The sequence below is a fragment of the Malaclemys terrapin genome, chromosome 2, assembly GCF_027887155.1.
Source record: "Malaclemys terrapin pileata isolate rMalTer1 chromosome 2, rMalTer1.hap1, whole genome shotgun sequence".
Classification (NCBI taxonomy): domain Eukaryota; kingdom Metazoa; phylum Chordata; order Testudines; family Emydidae; genus Malaclemys; species Malaclemys terrapin.
In genome coordinates, this window is record NC_071506.1 from 246,131,098 (window position 1) to 246,147,961 (window position 16,864).

Consider the following 16,864-nt stretch of genomic DNA (forward strand, 5'->3'; position numbering starts at 1 on the left):
CCAGCAGCCATCCCAGAAGACTTCTGAGAGAGAGCATGTAGACAATGGATGCTGCTTGACCAATGGGGGCAGCAAGCTGGAAGAAACTATAAAAGAGGAGAAATGACATCATGATTTGGCCTCACTCCCACCACAACTCAACACCTGGAAACATGTCTGTAGGACAAAGACTTTAAACTGGGGACGGTGGTCCCAGGCTGAATGGCAGTTCCAGCCTGTGTATTGAAGATCTGTGACCTGTTTGTACCATTTATCACGGTGAGACACTGTTTAATTCAAATTTTGTTTAGTTTATAGAACTTAGACTGAAAATTTATTTTTGTTTCTTGAGTAATCAACTTTGATCTCTATTCTTGCTACTTATAATCACTTAAAATCTATCTTTCTGTTCTCAAGGTAATTCCAAACTCATGTAAATCAAAAGTATTATTATAGCTCTTTTGTAAAGGGCACTTATGGAAAGCGTTCTCATTCAATGAACATTCCTTTGTTTCTATTTTTTTAAGTCTGATGGTTATTGTTGGCAATACAAGTGAGAAAAGCATCGAAGTGTGCTTCTCTCATTGGGACAAGGTAACTCTCATTGACTATAATACTACAAGTGAGTTATTCGTGTGTCAAGGGGAGACTAGACCCCCATAAAGGGAACATTAAAGACTTGTTATGCTTATAATTCAAGGAAATTCTGGATTTTGCTGTCAGTTTGCATTGCCATTTAAGTGATATGTAATGTGCTCTCTCTCTCTGTCTGTCTACCACATTAGTTTCTATTCTGATCTTAGTGAAGCAGATTATTAATTATTCAGCAGTTTGTTTTCCTTTTATTGTACTTAGCACACTTGACTGAAAGAGCAGCCAATACTGGACTAGGTCCAAGAAAAAGGTGAGTTTTGTATAAAAAGGCATCAAAATGAAAGCTTTCAGCTCTGAAATCATCTATTTATTTTTTTCTCTCTCCTCTGTTTTTGGAAGATTATTTCCAGCCCTTTGATGTCAACAAATTCAATGCCTTTTACAAAACTACTTCTGTGTGTGAAACATTTATTTTTTAAAATTAAAGCCAGTATATTTAATTCCCCATCTACTATACTTTTAATAAGTGAAACTTCCTAATATTGGAGAAATGATGGTCTTGTGGTTAAGACACTAGACTGAGATGAAGGGGATCCATATTTAATTCCTACCCCCACTATAGAGTCCCTGTGTAACCTTGAGCAAACCTAAATACTTTGTTTCTGTGTCTCAGCTTCTGCCCTGTAAAATGTGAACAGTATCACTTCGAAGGGATATTGCAGGATAAATTCATTAGTGAGTCTGAGGTATTCAAACAGCGATAGAGGTCATATAAGGTCATATAATAATATTCTGAAAACATCTGTAATATTTAACAAACCATTGGTTGTGTCCCGTTACAGCTACAAACACAAAAAAGGGAAATACATTAAAAACATTTAAAACAATATCATCCAGGCTAAAGTCAGTATTGTCTGCTCTGCTTTGGAGTAGAGAGGAGATAAAAAGGAACAGAAGACTTGCTCATATAGCTGAAAATATTCTGAAGAGAAGGGAGCTGAACCGAACGTAAGTGGCATCATTCCCAAGTAAGGTAATCGATTTTAGGCCCCAGATGTGTAAATAAATTAATGTTGACTGAATCAGTGATGACATATGCAAAGCATTCTGTGCACCCATGTCCTAGCTCCAGCTTATATTTGCATTCATTGATATGCATACATATGACATATCCTCTCCTTTCTCTTCTCTCTAGCCCCTATAGACATAGGGTATTGACTTGCCTCTGTGGACTCTCTGAGAAGTCTCTCTAAGATCACTCCAGGCTTCAGCTTAGTTCTCTGAAAAAGATATGGACTAACTACTCTGGAAAATGAAGTTCTCTTATCTGGTTACAAACTAGCATTTACATGACAAAGCCTAAAACCCCTGTTATGTTCAGGTAGTCAACCGCTTCCGGCCACCACACCTCCTACCTACTCCAGAAGGATAAACTTTTACTCCAGATCTCTCAGAAATTCTATGACTGATATAACTTGTGGAGTCTTCCTGAATCTGCAAAAACAACAAGGAGTCCTTGTGGCACCTTAGAGACTAACAAATTTATTTGGGCATAAGCTTTTTCAAATGTACTGGATCCTCACTTTGGATGAAGCTTCAATCCTTGAAAACAATTTATATTTAAACACGTAGTACTGCACTGTACGCTTCTGTGGCATTATAAGGGCGTTATTTACCCAGATGTAAATAGTAGGCGTGTTGGCAATATTATTTGCTGTGTACATATATACACACGCATATATTAAAATATATATACACAGCACAGGGGACATGTACTGTGTATACATCTACATGCATATAGAATTAGAGACAGTATATGTGTTATTACAGTATATATCCAGGTATTGCAGGTGTATTGCAGTGTTTAGAATACAGTAAGCTGGGACTCTTTCATGGACGCACACACACAGCTGGGGAACTGTGTTGCTGATTTGTTAGATATGGAGAAGTTGACTGAAATTTCATTTATGATCATAGAAACAGACTTTGTTGTATTATATTAATATTTGTATGACGAATAAGCACTAAAATTAAATACAATCTGGTGAATTGTAACTTTTGTTTCTAAAGATTACACTGTATAAATATGCCTACATTAAACCATTCGGTTTAAATGTTTTTGGAAACACTAGGTTTAAATTATTTTCAAGGGCTATAAAGAGAAAACATAAACAGCCTGAATTGTTTAAAATGTGTGTTCCCTTTAATTAAATAAGAAACATCTGTCTTGGGATTTTGAAAGTGGTCGGATATAATCTATCCACATTATGCCTACATCAGTTTGCATCCAACATCCAGTATTTTGAAAGAAAATTCTTCCTTTCTGTAAAGAATTAAATCAGCATGCAGCATAAGGTACCGCCTCCGTCTGAATGGGCAGAAAATCCCTTGTTGAAAACAGCACTGAAGAAGACCAACAACCAATTTCCACTGTTCAGAGGGCTACGTGAAACACGGAGTTTGGTCTTCCTAACATTTGCAAGTGGGTATTTCTTTTTAAAGTGTTAAGTGCAATCCAAACACCTTTCATTTAAACGTATGGAAAACGGCAGTCGTCTACGCACTAATCCCAAAATTCACGCGATTGTTATTTCTGTAGGGACCATTAAACACTTCCCCCACACGCACACAAACTTCCAAGAGTGAAATTTCTCTAGGGAACTACACACACTCAGATCAGACTGACAGACATACGTGAACGGAGCGGCGAATTAACTCGCAGTAAGGGGTGACTTTAGCAATACAATACAACGCTGTGCGTTATATGCTTATAACGATTCACTTACTAGTAGTATCAAAGGGGATCTGTTTGCACTCAGCGGCTGGCCAAGGACAGTAATACACCGCTCCCCCTTCCTGTATATCCGGCTGTGTAGTATTGGCTTTGGGAGCACCGACTAGGACACTTACTCTGCAAAAACATTTGTGACCGTCACTAGCTGGTGAGCAAAAGATAAAGGCGAAGTGATGGCAGATCATTTGTGCCAACACATTATCACCCCCACCAGAGCCCTGGGACTGGCAGAAATCACCAGACCCCTTCCCCGGCTGCCACATGCTCCAGCGAGCTCTCATTCCGATCTGTGTCCAGGACATAACCCCTGCGGGCGAGGGGGCAGCTGGGGCTGGTGACAGAGAGACCCGCAAAGGGCTGCCGCCGCTAGGTGTTTGGGCAGATCCCCCCGGAAGCTGGTTTCCAGGCGTGCCCTGGCTGGCTTTAGCCAGGAAGACTTGGGCTGATGGAGAACTTCTCTGGCGACCCCCCAGGGGTCTCCGATCGCCCCGGCTCTGGGACTAAGGGCCGAGGAAGGGGCCGCCGAGCTCCCGGGCAGGGCGACGGGCTGAGAGGGAAGCGACCCGCGGTGACCCCGCGGAGCCCGGGGCTACTTACGCGCCGGCGTAGTGGTGGAAATCCACCGCGTAGCCGAAGTAGCTGCTCTCGGGGCCGCTGTACACGGTCAGCTTCTCCTCGTCCACGTTGAACGCCGCCAGCCCCGGCGGCCGGAGCATCCCCGACAGCAGCAGCAGCAGCGGGGCGAGGGGCTCCCAGCGGCGCCCCGGGGCCAGCATCCTGCTCCTCGCCCGTGGAACCTCCCGCTCCCGGGGCAGCGCGGCGGGGGCGGCCTGGCGGGGCGCGGGGCGCAGCGGAGAGGCGGCTAGTGCGTAGGGACCCGCGGCGGCTCGGCTCGGACCCGCAGCCCCGCTCCGCGCCGCCTCTTGCCCGGCGCCCACAAGCATCTCCGCGCGGCGGCGAGTGAGGCAGCCGCTCGCTCATGCCTCTAGTGGCCGCCGGCTGACTCCGGGGCTCCCCCTGGTGGCCGGCCGCTGGGGCACAGGCTGAGCGCTCCGCAGGAAAACGGGCGCGCTGGTGGGTGGCCGGGGACCGCGACAAAGCCCTGAACTCCCTGACTCTGAACTTTCTCTCTTCCCCACGCTGTGTTGTGAGCGATACACGAGGGGATCTACTCGCTGGGGGTTGCCTGATGCCCCCTGGAATAGGATCCGAGGGGATCTATCACCCCCACTTTAAAAACAAGCAGATTTTTGCCCTATAGTCTGAAAGGTAGAATCTGAGCCTTCCCCGCGTAGCCAACAAGTCAGGGGGAGGGTCAGCTGCTTTGCTAAATTAGAGGAGGGCAATTAAAGCAGGAAAGTACATAGCGCGCAGCAGCAGCCCCAGGGCAAAGTTTCCCCCGAAGTGTGTAGTGTGGCACCCACGGGTGGCACCCTGGAGCTGGGGCAAACACAGGTGTGCAGCGCCCTCCTCCGCCGAGACACTGGGAAGGACAAGTCGCTTCTAACTCTTTTTTGGACTGCAAATGTCCCGAGTTCGGGGCCGAAACGGACAGGTGGGATTTTGGGGAAAGGTGGAACCCGTGGTTCCAAGCGGTTTGTGAGCCGTGTGTGTGTGTGAGCTAACCCACACATTTACGATTTTGGCTCTAACTATAAAAACAGCTGCTGTCTGCCAATTTAGCCCACAACTAATCCTCAATGAGAAACAGGGCTGAGCTAAATTTAAAAAATAAAATTGTGGCATTACTTCCATTTTTTTCTTTAAAACGATTGATATGGCAACACCAACAACGCATTGCTGCCCCAGCCTTACAGAAAACTGTTTCCAAAAAAACAGCTGCAAAGGTGCAAAAAAGATCGCACCTGTCCCCCCCCCCCTCCCGAGCTAGAAAAAATTAGGGCCAAATTCTGAGCATATCATCCAGAGTAATCTCACCGAAGCCAGTGGCATTACTGGGATTTGCACTAGGGAACCTGAAATCAGAATTTGACCCTGAGAAAAGAACAGAAGTACTTGTGGCACCTTAGAGACTAACAAATTTATTAGAGCATAAGCTTTCGTGGACTACAGCCCACGAAAGCTTATGCTCTAATAAATTTGTTAGTCTCTAAGGTGCCACAAGTACTCCTGTTCTTTTTGCGGATACAGACTAACAGGGCTGCTACTCTGACCCTGAGAGGCGCCTATGACAATTACAGAGCAGTGGTTGCTGTTCCTGCAACTGCATCTGTGTGAAGGGCCCCTGTGCCTGTATGTAGCCTCATTTATTTTAATGGGGCTCTTACAGGTTACAGGAGTCCCCCGTATAGGTCCACTTGCACAATCCAGCTCTAAGGAGTTTCCATCATAAACCCGATTTTGTCCTCCATCCCAAGCAAAATTTAGGAAAGCATCAGCACTGGGACATGACCTGCAGACACATTCATCCTGCTCTACCCATGTATATAGCAGGGATGAAGTTTCAGTAGCTTCTAGCTGAATAGCTTCCTTCTCTTCCTCCCCCGCCCCCCCATGAGATCTTAAATTATTTCATCCACTGAAGATTCTTATATTTTGAAAGAGCCTTTTATGATATAAAAGGACATGGAAAAGCTACTCCAAGGAATTGGACACTCAACAGCTCATTATAATGATCACTAAAATGGCTATTGTTTAAAAGAAGAGGCCTTTTCTTGTTTTCAAAAGACATTTTAACCACAGGAAAGATATAAAAACCAACCACACTTCGGAACACATCAGGAGGCCTATTTCTTTGTAAATTTCACTATTACTGCTACATTGACTATATAAACTTTAACTATGCCTAAGGGAGTAACTTAAATTCACATAAAGAGAAAAATCACTATATGTAGTTACTATAACTATTTTCAGAGTAACAGCCGTGTTAGTCTGTATCCGCAAAAAGAAGAACAGGAGTACTTGTGGCACCTTAGAGACTAACAAATTTATTAGAGCATAAGCTTTCGTGGACTACAGCCCACTTCTTCGGATGCATATAGAATGGAACATATAATGAGGAGATATATATACACACATACAGAGAGCATAAACAGGTGGGAGTTGTCTTACTAACTCTGAGAGGCCAATTAATTAAGAGAGAAAAAAAAAAAAAACTTTTGAAGTGATAATCAAGCTAGCCGAGTACAGACAGTGTGATAAGAAGTGTGAGAGTACTTCCAGAAAACACCATCCTGGCCACTATGGACGTAGAAGCCCTCTACACCAATATTCCACACAAAGATGGACTACAAGCTATCAGGAACAGTATCCCTGATAATGTCACAGCTAACCTGGTGGCTGAACTTTGTGATTTTGTCCTCACCCACAACTATTTCACATTTGGGGACAATATATACCTTCAAGTCAGCGGCACTGCTATGGGTACCCGCATGGCCCCACAATATGCCAACATTTTTATGGCTGACTTAGAACAACGCTTCCTTAGCTCTCGTCCCCTAACGCCCCTACTCTACTTGCGCTACATTGATGACATCTTCATCATCTGGACCCATGGAAAAGAAGCCCTTGAGGAATTTCACCATGATTTCAATAATTTCCATCCCACCATCAACCTCAGCCTAGATCAATCCACACAAGCGGTCCATTTCCTGGACACTACTGTGCTAATAAGCGATGGTCACATCAATACCACCCTATACCGGAAACCTACTGACCGCTACACTTACCTACATGCCTCCAGCTTCCATCCAGGACACACCACACGATCCATTGTCTACAGCCAAGCTCTAAGATATAACCGCATTTGCTCCAATCCCTCGGATAGAGACAAGCACCTACAAGATCTCTATCAAGCATTCTTAAAACTACAATACCCACCTGCTGAAGTGAAAAAACAGATTGACAGAGCCAGACGAGTACCCAGAAGTCACCTCCTACAAGACAGGCCCAACAAAGAAAATAACAGAACACCACTAGCTGTCACCTTCAGCCCCCAACTAAAACCTCTCCAGCGCATCATCAGAGATCTACAACCTATCCTGAAAGATGATCCTTTACTCTCACAGATCTTGGGAGACAGACCTGTCCTCGCTTACAGACAACCCCCCAACCTAAAGCAAATACTCACCAGCAACCACACATCACTGAACAAAACCACTAACCCAGGAACCTATCCTTGTAACAAACCCCGATGCCAACTCTGTCCACATATCTATTCAAGTGACATCATCATAGGACCTAATCACATCAGCCATACCATCAGGGGCTCGTTCACCTGCACATCTACCAATGTGATCTATGCCATCAGGTGCCAGCAATGCCCCTCTGCCATGTACATTGGCCAAACCGGACAGTCTCTACGCAAAAGAATTAATGGACACAAATCTGACATCAGGAATCAAAATACTCAAAAACCAGTGGGAGAACACTTTAACCTGTCTGGTCATTCAGTGACAGACCTGCGGGTGGCTATATTACAACAGAAAAACTTCAAAAACAGACTCCAAAGAGAGACTGCAGAGCTAGAATTGATATGCAAACTAGACACAATCAACTCCGGTTTGAATAAGGACTGGGAATGGCTGAGCCATTACAAACGTTGACTATCTCCCCTTGTAAGTACTCTCACACTTCTTATCACACTGTCTGTACTCGGCTAGCTTGATTATCACTTCAAAAGTTTTTTTTTTTTTTTTCTCTTAATTAATTGGCCTCTCAGAGTTAGTAAGACAACTCCCACCTGTTTATGCTCTCTGTATGTGTGTATATATATCTCCTCATTATATGTTCCATTCTATATGCATCCGAAGAAGTGGGCTGTAGTCCACGAAAGCTTATGCTCTAATAAATTTGTTAGTCTCTAAGGTGCCACAAGTACTACTATAACTATTATACAAGAGGAGGTGTCAAATCTCTCCCCTGACAAAGGAATGCAGACTGGCCCATAAGCTACATGACAACCTCATTCAATGCAGAAAACAGAAATGTCCCTCTCAGAATTACTTCCCTCCCCCTCCAATTTTAATCCATAACACCCTCTTGTGGGATTCTCCACTCCCATAACTGTGTTTTAGATGTTTTGTTTACGACTATATTAAAATAGGCAGCATCTGCTTGAAATTCGACCCTTCCCTGCCTGGATCAATGGGACACTCCAAAACCTGGCAGAAGAGGGCAGCATGTTTCATTTTTAAATCGCTCAACCTCTCCCTTCCCCCTGCCAAGTCAGAGGCAGAAACAAAGTAGAAAAACCTTTTAAAAATACTACTTAATCCTCTAAAAAGCCATTCTTCTCTCTGAAAAAGAGATGAGTCCTTCTAGCATTTACAATGCAAGTGTGTATCAAGGAAATACTGGAGAAAGAAACCTTGAAGAATTGTAAACATTCCAAACAAAGTCACATTTAAGATCACACTTGCTACATTTTGAGTGTACCTACTATAGCAGCAGATTAAGTGCTTTGTGGCTAGAGTTACTCTGATATTCCCAGTCACTAGAACCGAATAGTGTGTTTATTTTTAAAGTTCGGTATAATTGGCCTAAGCTGTCATCACTGACTCCCACACCTCAGTTTGTAGAACATATGAGTTTCTATTGTTCCAATTTGGATGAAACCAAATAATAGCCATTACTTAGTTATTTTAGAATGAACAAGTATTTCTGGTGATAAGGACCAAAATGTACTTCAATGATATAAGAGCCAAAGTCCTATTTTCAAAAGTAACAGGCTCCTAAGTGCATTAGAGGCTTTAGAAAATTTTACACCAAACTCCTAAATGAATAGGAATTCAACTTTTTGGAAATGTTGAGTTGTACTACCGTAACAGTAATACATTGGTCTCTTCTGACCTTGGACTCTATAAGTACCCGACTTTTTCGTAGGGCTTTTCATCAGTAGATCTTAAAGTGATTTACAACAGAGCTCAGTATCATTAGCATCATTTTACAGATGAGGAAACTGAGGCACAGAGTGACATCACTTGCCCCAGATCATCCAGAGAGGCAGCAGCAGAGCCCAGATTGAAACCCAGGGCTCACAAAACCCATTCCAATGCTCTATTCACTAGTAACCCTGGGACAATTTACAGTAGTCTAGTAATTATAAAATTGCTCAAACTGGTGGCAGAGGGGAGGGTTGGGAAGGATGAGGATCAGAAAGACGGGAAGCTGTGTCATGCGCTCCTTGCCCCCAATGTGCTAGTATGTTGAAATTCTCTCCTTCCTTTTTTTATTTTTCTTTCAAATAATCCAGCAGCAGATAGAACTGGATGTCATAACCTACCCTCCCCCCTTCAAATTCAAGCACTAGTTGTTGCATTTAAAAAGTAGATAAATAGTTAAAGCTCCTTATTGTTTAAAAATAAGCTCCTTATTGTTTAAAAATTAGACCACCAACACAACATTTAACCTTTCTCCCTTTGATAAATCCAGTGGCAGCAGGGCCAGAGTCTCCACAGCTGGAGAGAGAGAAACTCTGCAGGAGACACAGAACAACCAAAATAGAACACTCTCCAGGGGTCTAGAGTTACTTTACAAGGTTCTTGCCCACGCAGAAGAACAAATAAACAAAACCAAAATGCTCAGCACAGTGTTTGGCCATATCCTTATCGTACATCTTACGCCCTTAACCTCCAAAAAGCAGGACCCATCTATAAACACAAATAAAACAGTTTTTCTGCCTACAGTACTTCCCCCTCCAACCCATTTCCCTGCGTCCATCCCAGTCTCCCCTCTTCAGAACTAAGCTCAGCTGCACTTGATTATCTCAGCTCATAGGCACTCCCTGCTGGGAATCTACAGAGCTCTGCTGGGATTTAACTCCAAAAGCTCCACAGTAATGTCTGCTCATTGGGTACTTTCCCCAGGAGTATTGGGTCAGGATACGTCGAGGATGTAGGGTCCTATCTGTGGAGCACCATGACAGCTGTATACCCAATCCCACAAGTTCTTTTACAAATTTAAATGAAGTAGTGAGTCACCTAGTAAATATCCACAATGGGCTTGCATCTTACCATAGAATAGACATTCAAATCTGGGATTTGTGTCAGCCTCTAGGAGAGAAAGGGGTTTGTTGTGAAATTTGGTTCCAGAGCTAGATTCAGATTCTGAACCACCCCCAAATTGGAGGTGTACAGAGATGGGCTTTGTTCGGGCCCATCTCTAATAATGATGGGTATCAATGTTGCTTTTCATGTTTGATTTTGGATTCAAGCGTGCTGTGGTTGAGGCCAGAAGGACTATAAAGAATAGACCATTATTGGACGCTGCAGATTTAGATCAGGTTGCTTAATAACCAGAAACCAGAAACCAGAAACAGAACACACACACACAATATATTCTCCCCAAACCCATATGACCATTAGAATAATAAAATAATTATTTGTATTGCAGTATTGCCAAAAAGCCCTGGCCCCACTGCTAGGCACTGTACAGCAAAACAGTTCCTTCCCCAAAGAGCTTACAAGCTAAGCCATAAAAACATTGTCCAGATATTGTAGTCACAGACTATACCTTAGTGATATTTTGCAGTGGAGTTGCAGCATTTTGTAGCATGCATCGAATCTTTTAGTGAAGTGAAAAACATGTTACATATTGTCTTTTCAGTGAGGCATACCAAGAAGAAATAGAGCCATGTGATAGGATATTCACTTCACTGGGAGACATGCCATCTGTTACAAGACACTACCACCATGTCCTATTCACATTGTGTAAAAGAAATTTCCATCTAATTGTGTTGTCTCAGTTGGTGTTTTGAAACATTTAAGTAAAATTAGTATTAATAATATACCTATGGCAGATGAAAAAGCTATATTAAGAATTAATTGTAAGCCATGCATTAGATTCTAGATCCCAAACTCTTCAAGGAGTGTCAGAAATTCACAGGATGTTCCTGAGTGATAAGTGTTTCAGTTAGAGCTTTGGTCTACTCAAAGACTGATAAAAATTCTGTAGGCAGAAAACTCACTACTAGCTATATATATGACAGAGTGCAAGAGTGTCAGCTAATATTTCTAGGTCATTTATAACTTCATCATCATCATCATAACTCTCATAACTGCATTGGTCATTGGGGCACCATCATCATTGATGAGCAATCAACCAATTGTCTCCACCCCTGACTATTGTGTGTCAGTGCTTGAGTCTCCACAAAGTCCATTCCTGTCCACTCTTTTGTTGTCAATCCATCTCTTCCACTGTACTGTCCCTTGGAGACTGATCTTGGATAAGCCAGATGATCTTGTTACATGGCCGTACCACTTCAGCTTGCGCTTCTTCACGGTCATCAGGAGGTCTTCATATGACCCAGCACGTTGGGTGATGATGTTGTGGACCTCTTCACTAGTGACATGGTCGAAGTAGGAGATGCCCAGGATTTTATGGAAGTATCTCATCTCTACTACCTGTATTTTCCATTCAAGTTCTGCTGTAAGGGTCTCGTACACATACAGAAAAATGGAGATGACCAGTGCATGCAACAGTTTCCGTTTGGATTCCAAGGAGATGTTTTTATTCCTCCAAATTGGTTTTAGCTTTGCCACTACTGCTGCTGCTGCTGGAGCAATTCTTGCCAAAATTTCTGCCTTTGATCCTTTATCAGTGATGATTGCCCCCAAATATTTGAACTGTTTCACTGTCTCCAGCTCTTGTCCACTGACAGTGATATGTGAGCTGATGCCATCACGTTTGTTTGTCATCAGCTTGGTTTTCTCTGCACTGATTTCCATGCCGTATTTTGCAGAGGTTTCATCCAATTGTTTCACAAGGTTGTCAAGTTCATCTTCGCTGCCTGCCAGGCCATCAATGTCATCAATTAACCGAAGATTTGAGATTGCTTGCCCCCCAATACTGACTGTGCATATGTGATCTTCTAGGGCACCAGTCATTATGCGCTCCAAGCAGATGTTGAACAGTGTGGGCGAAAGAAGGTAGCCTTGCCAGACTCCAACAGTGGTGCGAAACCACTCTCCTATTGTACCATTGACGAGAATTGCACTGTTAGCCTTGGCATACAGTTGTTTAATGGTAAAAAAAAGCTTACAACCAACATTGTACTTCTTCATGGTTGCCCAGAGAGCTTTGTGCCATACTCTGTCAAACACCTTCTTGAAGTCAACAAAGACGTGGTAGATGTCCTGCTGGTGTTGTAAATACTTCTCACATAGAACACGAAGGTTGAAAATCTGTTCTGTGGTACTTCTTCCAGCATGAAAGCCAGCCTGTTCCTCAGCAATGATATTCTCCGTTTGTGGCTTTATAACTTACTTACACTAAATTGGCTTATGATCTGCTTGTTTTGGATCAGTGATACTCAGACTGAGGCTACAGAGCCACATGTGGCTCCTTAATGCGTCTCCTATGGCTCTTCACAGCTCATGATATTAAAACATGGTGTGATTTAATTATTAATTATTAACCAATCAGGATGCTTTTACTATGTTATTAACCACTTGTAGTTGATATAGTAATATCTTGCACAGTCATTTTGCTGTGGGTATTCTCTCTCTCTATATATATATTATATACATTATTCAATTAATATATATATATTATTACCATTAACAACTGTATGCCAAGGCCAGCAGTGCAGTTCTCATCAGTGGCATTATATAGATATATATATATTTTAGAGAGAGAGAGAGAGAATGAAACTATGAATTCACACTACTGTGGCTCTTTTGGGTAATGTTGATCTCTAATTTGGCTCCTGAACCACTGAGGGCTGAGCATCACTGTTTCAGATGGAATCACATAACAAGCTTTTTGTTATAAATGACCAAAATGGGCCAAACTAGACCACAGCAGAGGATATCTGGATCTGACTGTTTTGTGAGGATGGAATATCATTTTATTGTAGCCTGAACAGGAAGGCTGCTTTTAGCTTCTCAAAAGTTCAGCTCATCATACATTTCAGAGACATACAGTGTAAATCTGAGGTCATAGCAATGAGTCTACATTACTGCAGGGGTTCAAATGAGAGAAATGTACACAACACCTAATGGTCCCTCACTGTGTATGTATTCTGTATTGCACCCACGCATGCCGCTTCAACTGTAAGCTCACACACAGAGTGAAGTGTGCTCTTTGAAGCTAGAATGCTTTACATAATAGGTGAGTTCTGGAGGAGGGGATAGAGAACAAGTGGTCAATATTAACTGGTGCCTGTTGCAAGCATAAAGTGTGACATAAAAGCAAGATAGATGCTGTGAATGGGCAAAGACATAGTCAAGAGAGAAGCTGTGGCTGAACAGGCAGGATTTAGTGGGAGGTTAGGGATGAGCCAGAGGTGGGGCTGGAGTGGAGCAAAGCCTTGAATGGAAGTCAAGCCATGAACTTGATGCACGAGAAAAGTGGGAGTTCCGGGGGAGGAAGGTGCAGGAAGGAAAGAGGGGAAGATTATATACAAAATGCTGCTGATGAGATTGAGTAGACAGGAAAGAGGGGAGATGTGGTCTGAGAGAAAGAAGAGACAATATTATCACACATGATTGCTGTGTTCAATCCCATGGAGGTAAACCAACCAATCAACCATGACACTCATCACAGCCAGGAATGTTTTAAGTCCATGAATATAATTGTGTCACTATGATGTCACTTATCTCTGTGCTCTGAGATTGAGTGAATGGCACTGATTTCGAGAGAGGGAAAAATTACTTACACCAAATCCCTTGACCTAAGGGGAAAATTTGTCCCTAAGAGTTTCACTTTGACTTAGTACTTTTTGGATTCCATTTTGGAGATAGCTTAAAAAAAAACAACTAACTTACTGCACTTCATCTGCTATTGTGATTTTCTTTGCAGTGGCCTACACATTTACAAAAATGAAACCTTATTAAAATCACATGTATTACCCTGGGGAGTATAGGGGCAGGGTAGTAAAAATTGTGTTTGTATTACTATTTCTTCTTTTCCTACTGCTTTATGATTCATTAACTGGTCACGTGTACTTCACTTTGTTGTGGTACATGTCGTGGAGTCATTTTGTGTGACATGAAATACCTGATATTTGTGTCCTTAATCTTCTACACATAATCACATAGGAGACAGGTGTTTGCCATGCAAAAACATGTGCTTGTGATGAAAATGCATGTTCAATTTATGGGAAATCTATGCCTTGGAATGTATCCATCTGCTATACTGCTGATGCAGCTGCACATGTAGGGATGAAGTAGGTACAACTCACAAAGATGGGTTAATCTCTTATTTTATGGTTTTATATATTACTGCCCGTAACCCTCGTAGCCTTCCATATAAAATCACTAGCCACAGTGGAGTTGCTGGTAGACTTGCAGTAGTTTGGTTTAAAACAAAAAAAATTTTTTTTTTAAGGTTTCTTTGATTCATGTTTGTTTTTTTTGTGGTAAAAAAGGGCATTCGTGTGGTCAGCATCCTTTGTATGGGGAAAGGCCTTTGTGAAGAAGGTTTTGCAAAGACAGTCAAACTCCAGATTCAACTCATCTCCTCTGGAAGTCTGAAGAAATCTGGCTATGGAACAATGAAGAATGCTTTCTTTCCTGCTTCATCCTGGGTTTTGTGATCTGCATGGTCTCAGAGTAGGACAGCTGGCTTGGTAGCTGATAGTTTCAAATTTGGTCTTTAGCGTAGCTGAGGCTTGATCCATTAATTGCTTTGATGATTAGGAAAAAAGTCTTAAACTGACATTAGAAACAGAGCCAGAGGAGGGAAAGCTGAATCTGAAGAACATAAAGCCAAACTGCATTTAAAAGTCAAACAGTGTCTGCTTACATGATCAAAAAAGCCATTTGGAAGGTTCGATTGAATGTGCCAAATCCTGCAGTCCTCACTCAGGCAAAATGCAGGAATCACTGGTGATATTCAGGGTCTTATGTTACGCAGGAGATCACATGATTTTGTAATGGTCCCTCTGGCCCTAAAGTTTATTAAAACTTCCAGTGGAGTTTTTGCCTAAGGACTAAAGACTAAATTTCTCATAAAAGGTCTTTACACAATGCTTTAATCTTACTATTTTGTATAATTAGTGTCATAATCTAACTATTAGCATCAGGATGACAAATATTTCAAAGCACTGCACAGGGTTTTAACTGCATAATTCCTATTAATGTTGATGGAAGTTGTGCTGCTAAACCCTTTCACCGCACTTTGAAAGTGCACGCCAGATGTCCATCCACCTTGATAAGTTTACCATTTCCCTCAGTTATTTATTTAATAGTTAGAGGGATTTCTGTAGTAATGAAGTCTTTTGGGAGTCTCTAATTGGAGCAATTGAACATGCAGTATTTTGTCCTGGAAACACGACAATCATGAGGCAGTGAGAGAAGAGGAGAAAACCATACTTTACTAGCAATGCAACAGCTGCTAAAAATTGCATGTTCGCATTAATGTTCATACTAAGCATCCTGAATCTTTGTGACTCCCCCATAATAGAGCATACAGACAGCTAGCCTCAAGTTGACAGCTTTTAGATGGGGAAGAAGTATGAAGAGCATTTATTTTGTACAAGGAGCTCTACCTAAATTGCATTTCCTCCTTAAGAGAGCTTGGTCTACTGCATCTTGGGTCACATTAGCAATCTCCCTACCTCTTTAGAGGGGCAGCTGCTCTGGCACCCCTGGATTGAGGCAAAAAAAAAAAAATTCTGCAATTTGTTGCTCATGCTATCTCAATTAAGAAAAAAGTGAGAACTCATTAGGTTATGTACTGAGCTTTTTCACCAACACCCCATGACTCTAACCTCTTAACAAGATCCTTTAGCCCTTTACTTTATACCCTAGCTGCAATTCTGCTGCAGCAAGATCCTGCCTGGGAACTGAGGTCAGGATGCCATGCCAACAAAACGAGTCCACGATTCACTTTTCCTCTTTACACTTCTCCCTGCATAAGAATGTTGTCTAAATTGAAAGTCTTAATAGAAGATAATTCACGTGAAAAATACAGACTCTTGAGAAGGAGCAGATAAAGTTCTCCAGTAACTTAAGTTTGCAATCTCTTGTGTTTCTTTTAGATTAATGTTGCATGCAAATGCTATTGTGTCTGATGAAGCTGTATTTGGCATTTATAAACAAAAGCAATGCCAAAGCAAAACAAAAAACAAAACAAAAAAACCCCCCGTTCTCCAGAGCCATCCTATACCCTCACGTAAACTTGGATTGACTAATAACAGTTTTTGCTTAAAACACCCCAAAGATTGCAATAGCATTATGGGTCAGGATTGAAATGCAGTCAGAGGTTTCCCTAATGATATTTTATTTTTTACATTGCTATATGCCCAGACCCTACTCATTTTTCCAAGCTCTAAATTCACCTTCCCAATTAAGAGAAGTAGTGGCGAGTGGGTCAAAACCAAAGAGGGCTATGTTAAATGGGTGAAAAGGTTGGTTGAAATTTAGGAATCCTTCAAGCTGGCCGGGTAGATTTAAACATAAGATTTACTGTACATGGGAGAGTGTGGTCCCAGTAGAGTAAAATATACATATTTACAGGCATTGGGTGTGAGTTACACTGGATACTTACCATGTTTCAGGTCCCAAGAAAGCAAAACACAACAAAAGGAATTTT

The 16,864-nt window shown here is 42.1% G+C and overlaps 1 protein-coding gene across 1 annotated transcript in view; it reads right to left on the bottom strand.

The window, feature by feature from the left end:
* ITGA8 (integrin subunit alpha 8) overlaps positions 1-4,312 on the bottom strand; it is a 175,996-nt gene extending 171,684 nt beyond the window's left edge. Inside the window, exons 1-2 of the mRNA XM_054020579.1 lie at positions 3,965-4,312; positions 3,360-3,484 (exon numbers count right to left, since the gene is read on the bottom strand). Of these exons, the coding sequence (XP_053876554.1) occupies positions 3,360-3,484; positions 3,965-4,311 (472 nt within the window). The 5' untranslated portion in view covers position 4,312. The remainder of the gene's footprint in view (positions 1-3,359; positions 3,485-3,964) is intronic.
* Positions 4,313-16,864: the final 12,552 nt, after the last annotated feature.